Source organism: Diadema antillarum, unplaced genomic scaffold, assembly GCF_040938485.1.
Source record: "Diadema antillarum isolate AM-2024a unplaced genomic scaffold, OU_Dant_1.0 seq00000531_RagTag, whole genome shotgun sequence".
NCBI classification, from domain to species: Eukaryota; Metazoa; Echinodermata; class Echinoidea; order Diadematoida; family Diadematidae; genus Diadema; species Diadema antillarum.
The window spans coordinates 258,039-274,632 of record NW_027271482.1 but is presented as its reverse complement, the minus strand read 5'-3'; the positions used below and the strand labels follow the sequence as shown (position 1 = coordinate 274,632).

The window sequence follows — 16,594 nt, the reverse complement described above, 5'->3', positions numbered from 1 at the left end:
TGATTTCAATCTACCTCAGGGATGGAATTGGATTGGATTTTCTTACTGTTGTTGTATAACGAGGGAACAACATCATTTTTGGTGGCTGAATCTACCAATCTTTAGCAACACACCATGTTGATAACATAATGGAATCTGACTTTGGAGCAACAGCTAAGTTTGAAAGGCATTAAATATTTACATTTTTTCGCCTGCGGATTCGTTCAATAATGATTGAAAGAAATTGCATGGCAAACTATCAGTTTTTACTCTCACTAGAACAGTTTATTGCTAAAGTTCGTCTCCAGTTTTAATGGGCATAAGTTTGTAAAGTAACCACAACGTTTTCATTAAACTTCGAGATTTTTGTTTTTGCGCCATGTGATACTTGAATGTAATAAAATATTTTGCAAGAGCTTATTTGTTTTTGCTCCGTGTGATACTTGAACAATGTAATAAAATATTTTGCAAGAGCTTACTTATGTCTGCCGATACATCTGCTGTAGTTTGTTTTTTGCGTTTTGTATTTTTACTTCTACATTATGTCGTGATCAGGCCTTGTGAGATAAATAGGCTCCTACGAAACCTGAATGTGAGAAAATCATATTGAACAGGTGAAAAATTAGCGGTTTGCTTCGACTATGTCTCCTTCACTTCTTTACACTAAACAGTTCAAGAAATGAAAAATAATGACAATATACTAGCCTGGACGTGAGCGGAATTCGTTTGTGTAAGAGTGTGTATGTGAGAGTATGTATATCTGTGTATATGTTTATACCAAAAGTGGGTTCGTGTGTGTGTGTGTATGTGTGATAACTTCATTGGGCGAAACAACGTAGGATTATACTGTTTAAGGGCTTTGCAGCATTGTTGGAACCCCCTTATAATGATAGATAATAATAATAATAATAATAATAATAATAGTAATGAAAACATAATAATACTGAATAATAAAATAATTTCCCATAGGACTACTAGGCTCTTAGCTGGTTTATTATTTCTCTGCACACAGACAGATTACGCAAATGCACTTGAATCAAACTCAGAATAATGAGAGTGCTCTCATCTCTTTAAAACATAATTTAATCAATATTCTTCAAACCTGCAAATTGGATTTGAAAATGCGATAAATACAGTTTGCTCTGGCTAGGTTATCATTCAAAACCTCTTCATACGTTTATATCTGACGAAATCGCTCTCATTACTTCTGACATTGTACTTTTGCCATTTTTACCTCTGCCATTTCTACCCCTGCCATTTTTACCTCTGCCATTTCTACCTCTGCCATTTTTACCCCTGCCATTTTTACCCCTGCCATTTTTACCTCTGCCTTTTTTACCTCTGCCGTTTTTATCTCTGCCATTTTCACCTCTGCCATTTTTACCTCTGCCATTTTTACCCCTGCCATTTTTACCTCTGCCATTTCTACACCGAACCGCTAGGCCATCCCCTACGTTTACGGGAACCTGGTGATCTGTGTGTTAAGTCTATGGGGATATCAGAATTCAGTATGGAACGGGTTAATTGCTGCACGCCGCTCGGCATTATGGGAGAAATGCTGGGCACCACAGAGAAAAATGAGCCTTATGATGGCGCTAGACATGTTTCTTTCCAGTGCAGACCCACTTTAAGTCAGGTAAAGCAAAGTAAAATGCAACATTAGAAGAGAAGACGACAGAAAATAATATTTTACTTTTATTAATGTTTTTGGAAATGGTATGACAAACTCTGTCAATATGAGGTTTCTAAGAAAGTTTATTGTCTATGGTTAATCCTAAAAATGTCGGCATAAATTCCAGGATTGTGCCATCTAAGGTAATATCCATGGGTAGACTATCTAATGAGTTGCTGAAAAAAATACATTTTGATTTTTGATTGATTGAAATTGTTTGATAAAAACGTCATTGCAACTAAAGGCTGAATTGTGACACTTTACATCAAATCAACATAACATCAAAATAGCTCCAAAAACAATAAAGAACATACAAGAAACAAAGTACACAAATATACATAATGAAACAATGTGCTGGTAAATGAGATATGAAACTCGTCACTTGAAGACGAGTTAGGTGATATGCTTGCGGGTCATCAGATATAGGTCACCTGTGATTGACAATGAAAAGAATGTAATATAGCGACTTGAAGTTATATTGAGATATATGTTTGTGAGGTATCATTTTTTTGTAACTAAATACATAGTTCAGATCTTATTGTTTCTGTCATGCAAACCAAACTGAAATTCCATGCGTGTGCGAGTAAGTCGATTTACAGGCTTTCTGAGTACAGCGTATTTACCGAGTGGTCCTCGACATGAACAATTTGAAACATGACAATAGAGTGTTTCAAAGATCATCTTGACTTAACATTAACTTTGACCCTCTTTTGCATGCCAACATGGCTATGTCTAATCTTAACATTACATGATATGATCAGTTGGGAGAGCTCTTACAGAAAAGCCTGTTAAATTTTGCACCAGTACAATGTAGAAGCAATAAGGCCTCCAATACAAAACAAAGGGAAATAGTTTGTGTGCGCATTTACATGACAATGCGATTTATACCTGGACGAAAAATAAAACAAAAACTATCTTAATTTGTTCTGCATCCTGTGGGGCTCAAAACTTCATGAGTCAAAACTTTAATATGTCTCTGGCGAAAGAGACAGCGCCTTTAACCATGCAGATATACATCTCCACGAATGAAGAGTGTGGAACGTAAGCTTATACATGAAAGATAAATCATAACGGTTGCCCGTGATCGACACATACAGTCAAACCTGTCTATAGCGGCCACCCAAGGTAAACAACAAAAGTGACCATTATAGACAGGTGGCCACTATAGACAGGTTGGTGGCCATTTTGAATTTCAATACTTGCATTTTATAATAGACTAGAAATGTCGCTTTGGCGACTGGTATGCCTCCGCCATAATGCATGATTTTCCCAATAGGTCTAGATAGTACATGTGGACAATGTGTGATTACATTTTCACAAAATTGGCAAAATATTGAAATGACAAGTTTGTCACAAATGTGTTGAATGTTCACCTTCCTTGACCTAGGTTTAATTGGATGAATAGGAGAGCATGTATCTAGGGATTTAAGGACTTTAACTTGACTTTGACCCATTCATACATTTAGGCATTGAGTAATTTTCAAGGTACAGGTGTGGAGAAAAAGTGCAATTTCTGAATTGAATAGTAAATTGTTACCATTTTCATCTGGCCCTTGACCCTAAAATTCATAAGATAATCACTTTCAGGTAGAACATGCATAATATGTACTAAGTTTCAAGATAACTTGAGCCACTTCCGAGATATGGAGGAAAAAGTTAGTTCAGCACTTTCACTTGATCTTTGACCTTTTGACCTTTGAGGCAATAAAAGAAGTTAAAAAAAAAAACTTTCCAGAGAATTTCTATTAGGTTACACATGCATACACCAAGTGTAAAAAAAAAAATAACCCTGCCGGCATTGCATAAATATGAGGTATAATTGGGTAATACATGTATACACTAAGTTTCAGAAAATATCTTCAGGCATTCAATAGATATGGTGGAAATAGTGAAATTTTATGTATTTGACCCTGACCTTTTGACCTTTGACCTCATGACCCAAACTTTCACCAGAGAATCTTAATTGGGTAATACATGTATACACTAAGTTTCAAGAAAATATCTTCAGGCATTCAATAGATATGGTGGAAATAGTGAAATTTTATGTATTTGACCTTGACCTTTTGACCTTGACCATGTGCACCCAAAAGTTGATAGGCACAACTTCACCCCCTAATACACATCACATGCCAAGTTTCATTAGGATACCTCAACAGGTTTTGATAGTTACCTTGTCCACAAAATTCATTACGGACGGACGGAAGGACGGACGGACGGACAACCCGAAAACAGAATGCCTCCGGCACCACTTCGAGGCGGAGGCATAAAAATACCGCATGTTATTTTTTTAAAACAACCAGCAAATAAGTTTGCATGTGCATCTATATCATGGGGCTTCTTGTTTACTTAATTTTCTTTTTTTTTGCCTACTTCTGTTCTTTTGATTCTAAAAAATAACATTTCGGGCCTTAGGAACTGCTCTGGTTTGTACCGGTTTGCATGAATGGGGTTCATGAGTGAGTTTGAGAGGATTGATGTGTGAAGCTTACGTTAACAACAAACAATACCCAGGCAAGTACCCTATTGTCCTTTTTCAAAGGGATTTAAACACTAATTAGTTGGCATTTTGGTAAAATTCCAAGATGTTATTAGGAGCTGTCTTTGCCTTTGCATCTACTCTGGGTGGCATTACTGAAGCTTAGATCTAATCTAGTCAAGTTAGTGGTAAAATGGCATTTCATGGCGAAGAGCTGCATCAATTTGCCAATCATGTCTGTGTTATTGTGACTAAGCTAGGACTCGGTAGAATTCACACAATGAATGTAAAAGCCAATTTATTCATGGCTGATTTAGCGGTTCAGCGAAATTTTTGTGGCCGCTATACGCAGGTAGATATTCACCACGGGATTGAAAAAATGCCATACAAGAGCTGGAAAGAAGTTAAACAAAGGAAACTCAAATGTCAACTTAGCTGTCTTAAATAACAGTAGACCCCTATTAAAACAAAGTTCTCGGTACCAGCAGTTTTCTTTTGTTCTATCAAAATTTTGTTATAACAGAACAAATATTAAACAATAAAAATACATACAGTGAATAATGTTGCGGCCTGAATTTTCACTTAGTTGTAACCACAATTTCGTTATAACCGTGTTCATTATAACGGAGTGCACTGTACCATCATAGTACATGTTAACATTCATAGCTTATAGTAAAAATGCTAGATTAGATTCCTTTATTTGCATTTCCAATGGGCCCATGTTTTTATTGTCCCAAACTTGTCGAATCATCATTCCTATGAAATATGTGTGTTTGCTTGTATGTGTGTACATGTATGTGTGTGCATGTGTATATGTGTGATAGGTGGAGAAGGGTGGAAAGATGAAGAGATTTTGTGATGAGGGCAAGTCCAAGATAACACGGGCGTTACGTATGGGACATTCAGAGACTTTTATAACCTGAGAAATAGTGTTAATGGCCTTTGATTATATTGAACTTTCACATGCTGATTGATATCTAGGAGAAGTATTTATAATCATGTAAAAAATGGAGAAAAATGACTTACACAATTATATTCTAGAAGAGAAAATATGTGCCGTTACGTATAGGACTAGAAAAATTTTATTTTTTTGAACATTTTTTTCAACCTCAAAACTCTCTGAAAGTATTTCATTCTACAACTTGTAACTCACTGTGATGAAAGTCACAACACTCACGATTATTAGAGGTAAGTTTCATGTCATGAGGCAAAAAGCTCTAATTACAGGTTCTAATTAAAAACAGACATGACGTGTTACGTATGGGACAGTTACGTATGGGACACTTTGTCCCCCCATTCGTTTAGTGTGTGGAGAACCATGTTTATGGGTATTTTGCATAATATTGAAGTAAAATCAGTTGAAACTACTCAAATACTGATCCAGATTGTCAAGGAAACAATATTCCAAAATATTTCCCATCATAATCATATTCAATCATATTTTTATATTTTTATGACCAACCTGAGTATGCATGCCCTTTGTCCCTCATTCGTTTAGTGTGTTGACAACCATGTTTATGGGTATTTTGCAAAATAATTTTGCAAAATTCCCATAAACAAATATTTGCATAATTATTTAGGTAGAATCAGTTGAAATTACTCAAATACTGATCCAGATTGTCAAGGGAACAATATTCCCCAAATATCTACCATCATAATCATATTTAATCATATTCTATATTTTTATGACCAGTATTTTTATCAGGATAGTTACTACTAAAAATTGAATAGTATTGAAGTGTTTACTTCCATTGATGAAGGGCAGTTTGCCATTCAGTTTCAATAAAAAACAACTTGACACAAGAAATATTAATTTTAATAAATACCCAAAACCTGCTGCATGGAACCCCAGTAATCGAGTAGATATATAGATGTCTATCTAGCAATCAGGTCATTGATTCGAGTCACACCTCAGTAAGTATACCCGTGAATTTTGTCGTGGCTACTACTGAAAACTGAATAAGGACAATTTGTTTATCACTTGCAATAAAAAAAAAAAATGATACAAAAAAAACAACACTAATTTGAAGTAACATCTTCATTATCATCACATACATGTGTTATACAATGCAGCTACAACATAGCTAGAGCTCTACATTGTGTGGTGAACAGTACTAGTAGTTGAACTGCAATTTTTTCAATCTGCTTGTGTATTCGGTTTCAGTACCTTTTAAATCATAGCTCTGGTTCAGATGGGAATTCTGATTTCATATTTTACAAGATAATTAGCACTTCTTTTATGAAATATTTTAATAATACCTTACAATTCCAAGAGGAATTTAAAGTTACCATGACAAAAATCTGTTTTGAAATGGCTGAGATATCCAGAAATGTGGTGTCCAAACAAAAGGTGGGTCACATTTTTTATTAGGACCACTTCATTTTACTTTGTATTTGTTTGTTTTTTGATATCTCAGTCATTTCAAATTGGATTTCCATCAAATAAACTTTGAATTCCTCTAGTCTTAGAATTGTATGCTCTTTAATAATTCATATACTGAGTGATTGGTTTCCAATCATCTCGTAAAATGTTGAAAACTGAATCCCCATTTCTACAAAAACTATATCATCCCTTTAATGCTGATTTTCATTGTGTATTTTACCATCTCCCCCTCCCCCTTTCTGAAAATTGTTCAATCAAGTACATGCATTGTTTCAAGTGTCTATAACTCAAAAGTACTGTAAAGTTCCGTGTATAAGACGCACCCCTATTTTCGGACCTAAAAAAAAACAAAAAACAAAAAAAAAAACACGAAAATTTCCACGCAAATATTGCGTGTCAAATATATTATTTAAGCTCAAAATTTCCCTAGAATGCAGCATGTATTTGCTTTATTTTTTGTTTCCTTTTAAACTTTCTTTTAGTGGTATTCATCAGACATCGGCAAAATATGGAAAACGCAAAATGCGAGACTTGTCTCAGTACTCACTTGCTATTGTTTCGCCTTTCAATCGTGGTAGGCCTACATGTACATGTATCATCCTACTCATGAGTGTACAGTACGATCTTTGCTATCATACATAGGGTGTCTTGCATATTGACGCATGTCAGACTGGAAGGTTCATTACGAAAAATAAGAAAAACATCAACAAGTGTAGCAGAGGGATCGTACGCCGAGACGTACGGTGCGTACGGTAATTACACTCACTGTTGTTTTGCCCGGAGGAATTACAAGTAACATGTGTGTCTCTTGTACCATGCTTGTATGCACAGTGCGAGCCTTTTGCAAAAAGCAGCTCGCTATAATTTCAGCACACCCACACAAAGAGCAATGGACTTGGCAAGCGCGCTCCGATCCGATCGCTGTGTGCACGCGAGTCCATTGCGAGAGCCTCTCTGCAGTGGCAGCTGCTGCCTTTGCAAAAGGCTTTCTAGCTAGCTAGCTACAGTGTAGCTATGCTATGGATCCTGGCCTCGTGAATCAAGAGCAAATGAACGCCATGGATATCAGGGCTCGACCTTAGCAGGAGCCCGGGGACCATTGGCTCCCCAGTATCGCTACGGGCTCCCTAGAAATGTATGAAAAAAGCCCGGCTGGCTCCTTAAGTTTTTTTGCTGTATAGCCTCACGTTTCAACACAGAATTTAGTTTATGTGCCGTACACACTCACACTATCATTTAACTGACGAGCGCAAGCGGCCCCGGCGCGCGCAACGAGCCCTGATGCCTGAAGTTATTATCCCTGCAATTGGACTGCACTGTACATGTTTCATTCTCCAGCCGGCCCTCGTTGCCCGCATGTAAGTGTGTCTTTGTCTGTGTACCCAACGTGTGTGTGTTCGTAGCTTCTATGATAGAATAGTGTGCGCACACGCAATTCGCTGTTTGCTTACTGTGTACACCGAACGGAACTTCGCGCGCCTGAATCCCTGTCGCCTACGGACCCTGGATGTTTACATCGATCGCCGTGGTATCCCCATGTGTGGCCGGCTGGGGAGCGTGAGTATAGTAGCTTAGCTACACACTGTAGCCAGCTGCCACTGTAAACAGTACCCTATTTCGTTTTGAGTCGAGGTAGAAGCGCTCCGTTGTGCAATATCTGCTTCTTTTTCTCTACTTCTTCCGCTTTTCCCTTGCCTCCCAAGTACGAAATGATTTTTAGAGTGTTGTGTGTGTTTTTTGTAACGTTATTGCATCATTTTTCTGCAAGAAAGAGGTGAGTTTCTGTTCGTGTATTGATGTGCACTGCAGTATGTTTAGGTGAAAAGCGTTCAAACTTTCTTTCCTGAGTATCGTGGAAACTCGATGTATTTCTAGGCCTATTAAAGGAGATCTCATATAACAGAATACTTATAACAAACTATTTTCCGGTCAAAATGAATTAATTTCCTTTGTTTTGTATCGTTTATTGACGATCCCAAGGATCTCGTCGCAATACCGAGTTTCCGATGTGTATTAATTTTCGCGTAGCTTTTGGTGCTGCAAACTTTTGCGAGGGCCTAATCGTACTACTAAACTTCTCGTTCTATTTCTGTCATTTCTCACACCTCGTTTCGTACGATTTCTTCCACTTTATATCACTTTATCCGTTCTCTTTATACTTTGAAATATTTAAACGTAATTCTTTCAAGTGTCTCGCACTGTTATTTTTGTAACAGCGATTTCTCCGCTTTGCAGCAATACTTTTTCCAATCGAAGCGACCTGTGTTGTCTTTTCTAAATATTTGTGTTGTTGGGAGGAGTTGATACTTTGTTGTTATTTATTTTCCTCGGTGTTTATCTCGAGGGACTATGCGTGTTTCTTAACGTTGATGGGAAAAGGCTAAAATGATCTGAGTGATCTCTGATGGTGATGAAAACTATGCTGGTATAAAAAGACGGCTTACTGTGAATGGTGAGCGTACGTGCCATTCGTTTTATTTCACTTTCCTCTTATTCTTCTTTCCCCCTTACTCTTCTTTTCCCTCCAAAGAATGATTAAAAAAAAAATTACATACACCTCACAACAAAAAGATCCACGATCTACCAACCTTCGTTAAGTTAAATCTGAATGTTCAATATCAGCAAAGAATAAGGGGAAAGCACGAATGACAATAAATTACCGCGAAGAGATTGTGAAATACTGAATACATGCAGTCTCTTCGGCTCGAAGAAACTTGACACCCACCTACCCCTCTCCCCTTGTGGAAATTTCCACAAAAGCAGGTGCCACACCCAGGTGCGTGCCAGACGAAAGAATGCGCGCGCTGGAATATACAGCGTGTAAATATCCTGGAAATACCTATCGAAGAACCAGCTCATTAGTTGAATTAAAGGAATCATTGCAAAGATATTGTGATTCTATAGCCTTTTGGCGTATAGTAGATAACATCAAACAGTTGAAAATAGTGTACTTAATCGAATATCTTATGTTCCCTGAAAAATAAAAAAAGGATCGATTAATCAGTCAATTAAAAAGGCAATCACAGAAATACTTAAAAGGTCCCGTATGCCCAGACAAATTCACTACGAGTAGGTCCAATGAGATGAAGTCATCACCTGGTTAGACAGCAAAATCATGACAATTGACAATTGATTTCAGTTAATGCTCATCATAACTGCTTATTATTTTTCAAAGTTTTGGCTATCAACATTCGTTCGTAGGTGTTTTTTGCTTGTTTGTTTTGTATGTTTTTCCTCGTGAAAGACGTAATGACTTCTTCGTATCGAATGTAAACTGCATGTTTACCGTAAACAAGCCATTCAGCTCAGCTATGGCGCATTCGATCCATCGAACTTGCAGTAACCTCTTAGGCAGGAGCACATGGCGTATTCCTTTAAACTTGAAAGTGAAACCACGTGTTTGCACATTGGCGCAACCACACACAGCGCGGCATTTTGCGATCATCGTTATAGCAGACTTTCCGATTCCAGTCAGGGTAAAAGAAATTGGAATAAGTTCAGAAAATACTGTTTAAAATCCAGTAATATGAAAAAGCCTGAAAACAACGCATGATTATGTTTTATAGTAAACAATAGTTGGAAACACCGAACAGAGTTTTGCATTCGCTCACACAGAAGCTTTCTTGAGAAGATGAAAGCATTCCCCCTCCCCTGCTAGATAGTGGAAGCTTCCATAACCAGCCCAGCAAGTTTCTGTAGGTACATACAGTACATGCGCTTTTACACACGCATTGCGAGAAAGCAATCAATCAACGCTGAACATTGCGTAGTTTGGATTCTTTATTGTGCTGGTGACCAGCTCGATACTTCGGCATGTGTCGTAATGTTATGTTTAGAGCCTGTAAGCCTTATAAGTCGACGAGTTTAATTCAAAATAGCAAAAAGAGGGAGATGGAAAAAAAATATGAATTCTGGTGGAAAAATACGGATTTTTGAGCTGCTGAGTACGGATTTGTGCTTCCAAAGTTGGCAGCTCTGCTGATCAATCAACATGTGGCGTTACATGAATGTCTCTAACCCAGACCTTGCAGCTAAAAAAAAGAAGAACTGAGAAAGAAACACAATATGAAAAGACCAGGGTAAGAAATTACAGAAGGGAATGGGAGAGGGAACACACAAAACACCTCCACACACACACACACGCAGGTGCACGGCAGGCACAGGCACACACACACTGTGACTGTGCTAAAACCCGTAAGAGACTAAGAACAAGGTATCTCAGGCTTGTGTCTGTGGAGAAATGCATACATGTCTCTTCCCACCTCCCTGTTATATCTAAATGAAATCTTCTCCACCATGTTAATACATGTAATAGACCTCTACTGCTGATTGTGACTGAGGGAAACGTTGCTCCCTAAAACTCAATTTGGCTCCCTAAAAAGGTCCCTGAGGAGCCCGGCTGGCTTCCTAGAAAAAAAGTTAAGGTCAAGCCCTGGATATGCATGCATGCTTCACACATCGTTCACATTACGGTGACATAGTGTCGATCCTACTCCGTATTTTACAGCTTTTGTCTATGGCTATTGATACTACTACATTGATAAATCTTACGATATCGGTAATTTAGTAATGATACCTGTACATCGCGTATTTCAGCTACTAGGTTGGCTGTTGGTACTCTGGTACCGGGTAGCTTGGTAGACTGATCAGTGATATATACATTGGTAGCTACAGCTGTTGTCTATGGCCAGATTGATACATCGTTACTACACAAGGCCGATGTAAGTTTATCCCATATTTACAGCTGTTGTGTGTGTCCAGATTGAAAGATCGCTCATTTATCTGTAAGTTTTAGTGATTGCTTACCCTCCGAACATCGATGGGCACACATGGCCCTAAGTTGACCTTGTAAAATTGGGTGTATGTGACAGATTTTTTTCCATGATTCGACCATACCCGTGTATAAGACGCACCCCCGATTTTCTCTGTTTTCCAACAAAAAAATAGTGCGTCTTATACACGGGACTTTACGGTAGCTGCAAAGTTGGGATGCTTTCTTCAGGATGATTGACCATTTGTGTACTGAGAGACCTTCCCAGCTAGCTACATGCATTCACATACAATATGTATGAGGATGTCCCATACATAACGCATTTGTCCCATACGTAACATTATTTCATTGCCTAATAAAAAAATATTTCTTTTACTATTTTTTTTTCTTTCTATGGTATAAAACTTCTCTAAACAATAGATTAGAACTTTCCAGAAGGGTATTCAAATAACCTTAGAAATTTCAGAAAAAACCTAAAAAAATGACCTCCATTTGTTACGTATGGGACATCTCATGATAGGACACGAGATAATTTGCATAATCATTTGCATAATCCCTAAATTTTCATACCAAGTTAAACTATTTGATGAACTTCTTATGTCCACATGTTAATCAAATATCATTTGCTTTCCTTTGAATAAATATGAATTTTTATAAATGTCCCATACGTAGCGCTGTTTCACATTTATGCAAATGAAGCCTTTGAAATTTGCATAAATTTACATAATATCATTTTTCCTCCATGGAAATCAAAACTTCAACTCATAAGCTTCAAAATGATACCAAACATATCAATATTGAGCAAAGATGAAATTTTGCCTTCTGACTTGCCCATGAGCCACGTTTACCAACAGCTTAAAGAGAAAGGTCCCACCTTCCACAGGCCCTGTTAAAGTGAAAACAGTTCTGGTAAGGGCTTGAGAACCCGTCTGGCACCATTTCATATTTGCTTGCAATATATCGAAAGAGTCTACAAAGAAACTTACCTGGCTGATGCGATTTACCAGAATGATGAGTCGTTTTGGAGTATTTTGAGAAAAATAATAAAAGTCGGAAAACCGACTTTTATTCCAGAAGGATCCAGACTAGCTCAGTCTCAGGGAAAACTTGACTCTATTTCAGACAATTTACACCCAGTTCGTGATCGCCATATTCTCCTGTATAATACCAAACGAGGCCTAGCTGAACAGACAGGAAAGTGCGTGCTAATCCTGTACAAAACAAATGGACAGCGCGCAGTTCTCAAGCCTATATACGCACATCACCTCAGTTGCTGAGACGCGCTGTCTTTGAAGTTTTTGTTGTTGTTTATCAAGCGTCTTTGATTGTTTTTAGAGGTGCTTGATAGGCGCACACTAATTTTGCATGCACGCCAAAGAGGTTTGTGATGCGTGCGTTGTAACAACTCGGACCATTACGTCGAGTAGCCAGAACACGAAGCGCTAGTTTATACAGGCCGCTCCCATAGTACAACACTGTATAATCCAGAGGGACAACCAATACAACTCAGCCCGCCGTCAAAGCAAGGCCGAGTTATCCCCGAGTCCGAGTTTAGCCTGACCCCGTTCTGGTAAATTCTGAGACTGAACCTTTTTGGTTAATATTTGGCATTTTCGTCGGTACCCATCAAATATCTTGTTATTACAGTGTTATTCCGCACATTTGCTAGGCATACGTTCACATTTGGGAGCGAAATTTGACAACTTTTGCAGGCGTACCAGAACTATGTTTTGGCTTTAAGTTTGGAGTTTGTAACTTTACAGCACAGATTCTGACAATGACAAGAAGCTTGAAATACAAAAACAAAGAGAATGAGGAAGATGTACTTACTGTCCAGACATCTGGATAGGTGTTCTTTCATCTGGGTATTCTTGGGCTGATGGAAAAAGTAAGAAGTGCTCGTATTCAAGTGTTGTTGTTGTTTTTTTTTAAATTATGACACAGGAAACACAAAGGGGTCAAAATACATTACAGACAAGTATTGTATTGTAGCTGTAAAAAAGTGAAAATGTTTGCACATAGCCACACAATATACCAGTTAATTTTGCATGTTCAGGTTCAGGTTCACACACTGTCAGTATAACATGTCACCTGTAAAAGTATGAATTATGTATGTGTTATAGTGTACTACTGAAAACATTTTCACTTTTAAAAGCTGTATGCTTGTAAAAACTAACAAGGAAAAGTAGAAATTACGCGGTGCGTAATATATGTCCCCGCCGGAAGTAGCATTTAGTAGCAAAATGTACAATATAGGTAAAAAGATCAAGGTCAAAGGTCAAAGAAGTCAAAGGTCAAAATTCTATGTAGAAGTTTTGAAGCCCTCACCTAGTGCCATCACATAAAGCAAACGGAATCGAAATCGGGTTAGAAATGGCGGAGTAGCATTTTGTAGCCAATGTACAATATAGGTAAAAAATCAAGGTCAAAGGTCAAAGAAGTCAAAGGTCAAAATTTTGTGTAGAAGTTTTGAAGCCCTAACCTAGTGCCATCACATAAAGCAAACGGAATCGAAGTCGGGTTAGAAATGGCGAAGGAGTAGCATTTGGTAGCAAAATGTACAATATAGGTCAAAGGTCAAGGTCAATGGTCACAACTGAAATTCTGTATAGAAGTTTCAAAGCTCCCATGTAGTGCTATCATATAAAGCAAACAGAATCAAAATCGGGTTAGAAATGGCGAAGGAGTAGCATTTTGAACATTTTGATCACACACGGACGCACGGACGGACAGACGGACACACGGACACACACACGTACGGAGCCCGTTTCATAGTCCCCTGCTCGAACTCGTTCGGCGGGGACAAAAATTGTGCAAATGTGCAAAATTTCCATATCACAAAATATCATTCATTTAGAGTGACACTAAAGGAATATCAGGACCATGATATCTCAAAGTCTAGACATTGCTGCCATCATGATTTTCACACAAAACAGTCTTGCCTATTGATCAAATGGATGATTTGAAGATGATTCATAATTTTGGGCCATATAAACACTGTGGTTCACAACATAACTTTCACTATGTATACTCGCTCTGTAGATATAGAAGCTCTGAAGACAACATTCAGGCAGGAAAAGATTAAAAACAACTTTATAACTCTTCACAATGAGCCTCAACATTTTGTTAATACATTCGGTTACAATTTTGATCTACAATATTCTTGACCAAATTATGATCATCCACTCTTGCCACAATCTTCATGTGTGCATCTTCTCATGTACACATCTTTTAAGCAGTATAATGATATCATACAAATAATGAATGTTTATGAGTGCAATGGATCGTTAGAATATTTCATGATGTGAAAGATGAAATAACTTTATCTTTCACTAAATGAAACATTCTGTCCATTGCACAAATGAAAAAAAAATTGTTTTAAAACACCTAAAATAAGATACTTGTCATTTGATGTTTCTGAATTTAGAAACAGGAAAGAAAATGTGAGATCTGAGATCAAGAGAGTGCCGAGAGCTATGCTAGCGCGCTGTCCATCAATATGCTTTATCGCATGCACCATGCAAACGCACACGTTTTACCGATGTTATGTGCTGGGCTCTTGGCATGCGAGCAAGTGGAGCAAATCGCATGGATCCAACACTGCATGGTAAATGGAGCCACAGTTGCATGAATGATGATGTAATATTTAGTAAAATGGGACAAATGATCAACATCAAACAACTAATGAACAAGGATCTATTAAGGTGTTATATAACTTCAAATATCTCGGCCAATGCGAGTGGTTTACAAACCTCAGATTTCGGGTAGTAAATCCCCAATATATAGAAAATATCAGGGCTCGTATAACCTTTTTTTCTCTGGTAACCTGTTCAGGCCACTAAAATCCTCATATTTGAGATTTTTGTGGTCCTAGATAAAAGGAAAATGTAATAACTTATTAACAATCTATCTTGAATTTCAGTTGGCCGATCAGGCTACCAAAAGAAAATATTTTTGGAATTGGGTGGCCCAATGTAAATTTTTAGTAACCCTGGGCCACTGCTAATGTTGAGCCCTGTACAGTCAAACCTGCCTGTAGCAACTACACAAAGGAAATGTCAAAAGTGGCCACTATAGACAGATCGGAGGCCATTTTGAATTTCAACACTAACATTGTATAATAGTATAAAATACTGCATGTTATTCTTTTAGAAAATGACAGCAAATAAGTTTGCATGAGCAGCTTTAATGTGGGGATTTCTTTGTACAATTTACTTCATTTTAAAATTTCTTTCAGGGCTATTCCACGGTTACTCACGTTACACTTGGAGAAACCTTCACTCATTCCTGGAGCTGTAACTCCCTTAAGAACCAAACAACTTTTTATCACAACAAAGTATACAGTCTGACTATCCTTTGTATAAAAACAAAACTTGAGAAATTTCGATATGCTCCTGGCAAATCTTTAAAATGTGTCGGTTACTCACGTTACACGATTTGGACATGCATAAAATGAAAAGTCGACAAAAGCGAAAAGTGTCCTCATACCAAGCCTTTATGAAAGTTAATTATATCCATTTCAAAGAAGTACAGTAGGGAGACAAACTTTGTATATAGTATGAAAAATAACAAACGCATGGATTTTTCTTGGGGTGCAGATAAGGTGGTTACTCACGTTACGGTTACTCACGTTACATTTTGTCCATGTATGGTCCTCAATATAAACGTCACAAAAAAATTAATAATGTGTGTAGCATTCCATTTTTTTTTTTTCTGAAATAATGTGTGTAGAATATCAGAGACCAGTTTATGTTTAAAGATAACATTCTGAGTAGGTTTCATTTTCTCTTTTACTAATTTGGACAGTTTGTATGCTATTTTACTATACTGTATGAGATCTGGCATGGGCTTTGCAAATGAAAAAAACTCAACAAATGCATTCAATTTAATTTCTTGCTTCAGCATCAATTAAAAAAGAACAGTAAGTATAAAAAATAGACAAACATAATTAAATACTCTTCAAATTGACTATAACAATAGACCCTAGACATAGACTAAAAATCCAAATCAAATGTTCACATTGAGCTCTCCTTTCTTGATACTACTGTCCATGTCATTTAACCTGCATTTTGACTATATTGTACTATCCAGCTGATATGTGTTTGTATTGAAAGTTAAAATGTCCACAATTATTGCCAATATTGATAGCTGGTGCATCTACAGTAGTTTTTTTTCATTAAACATCTTCTATTTCATGTAAAAGATTACAAGGGTTGGGCCATTTCCAATGCATCCCAACTTGGTCCATTACAGATACAGTGTACATTATACTTGATATGTACTTATTCTCTTGGCCAACAGCAATTACTTCTC

General features: G+C 37.4%; 1 protein-coding gene across 2 annotated transcripts in view; it reads right to left on the bottom strand.

The window, feature by feature from the left end:
• The window catches only part of LOC139734523 (CCR4-NOT transcription complex subunit 2-like), a 243,407-nt gene that overhangs the window by 180,883 nt on the left and 45,930 nt on the right, over nucleotides 1-16,594 (bottom strand). For both annotated transcript variants that reach the window (XM_071645298.1, XM_071645299.1), the window contains exon 2: nucleotides 13,112-13,157. In XM_071645298.1, coding sequence (XP_071501399.1) covers nucleotides 13,112-13,157 — 46 coding nt within the window. The remainder of the gene's footprint in view (nucleotides 1-13,111; nucleotides 13,158-16,594) is intronic.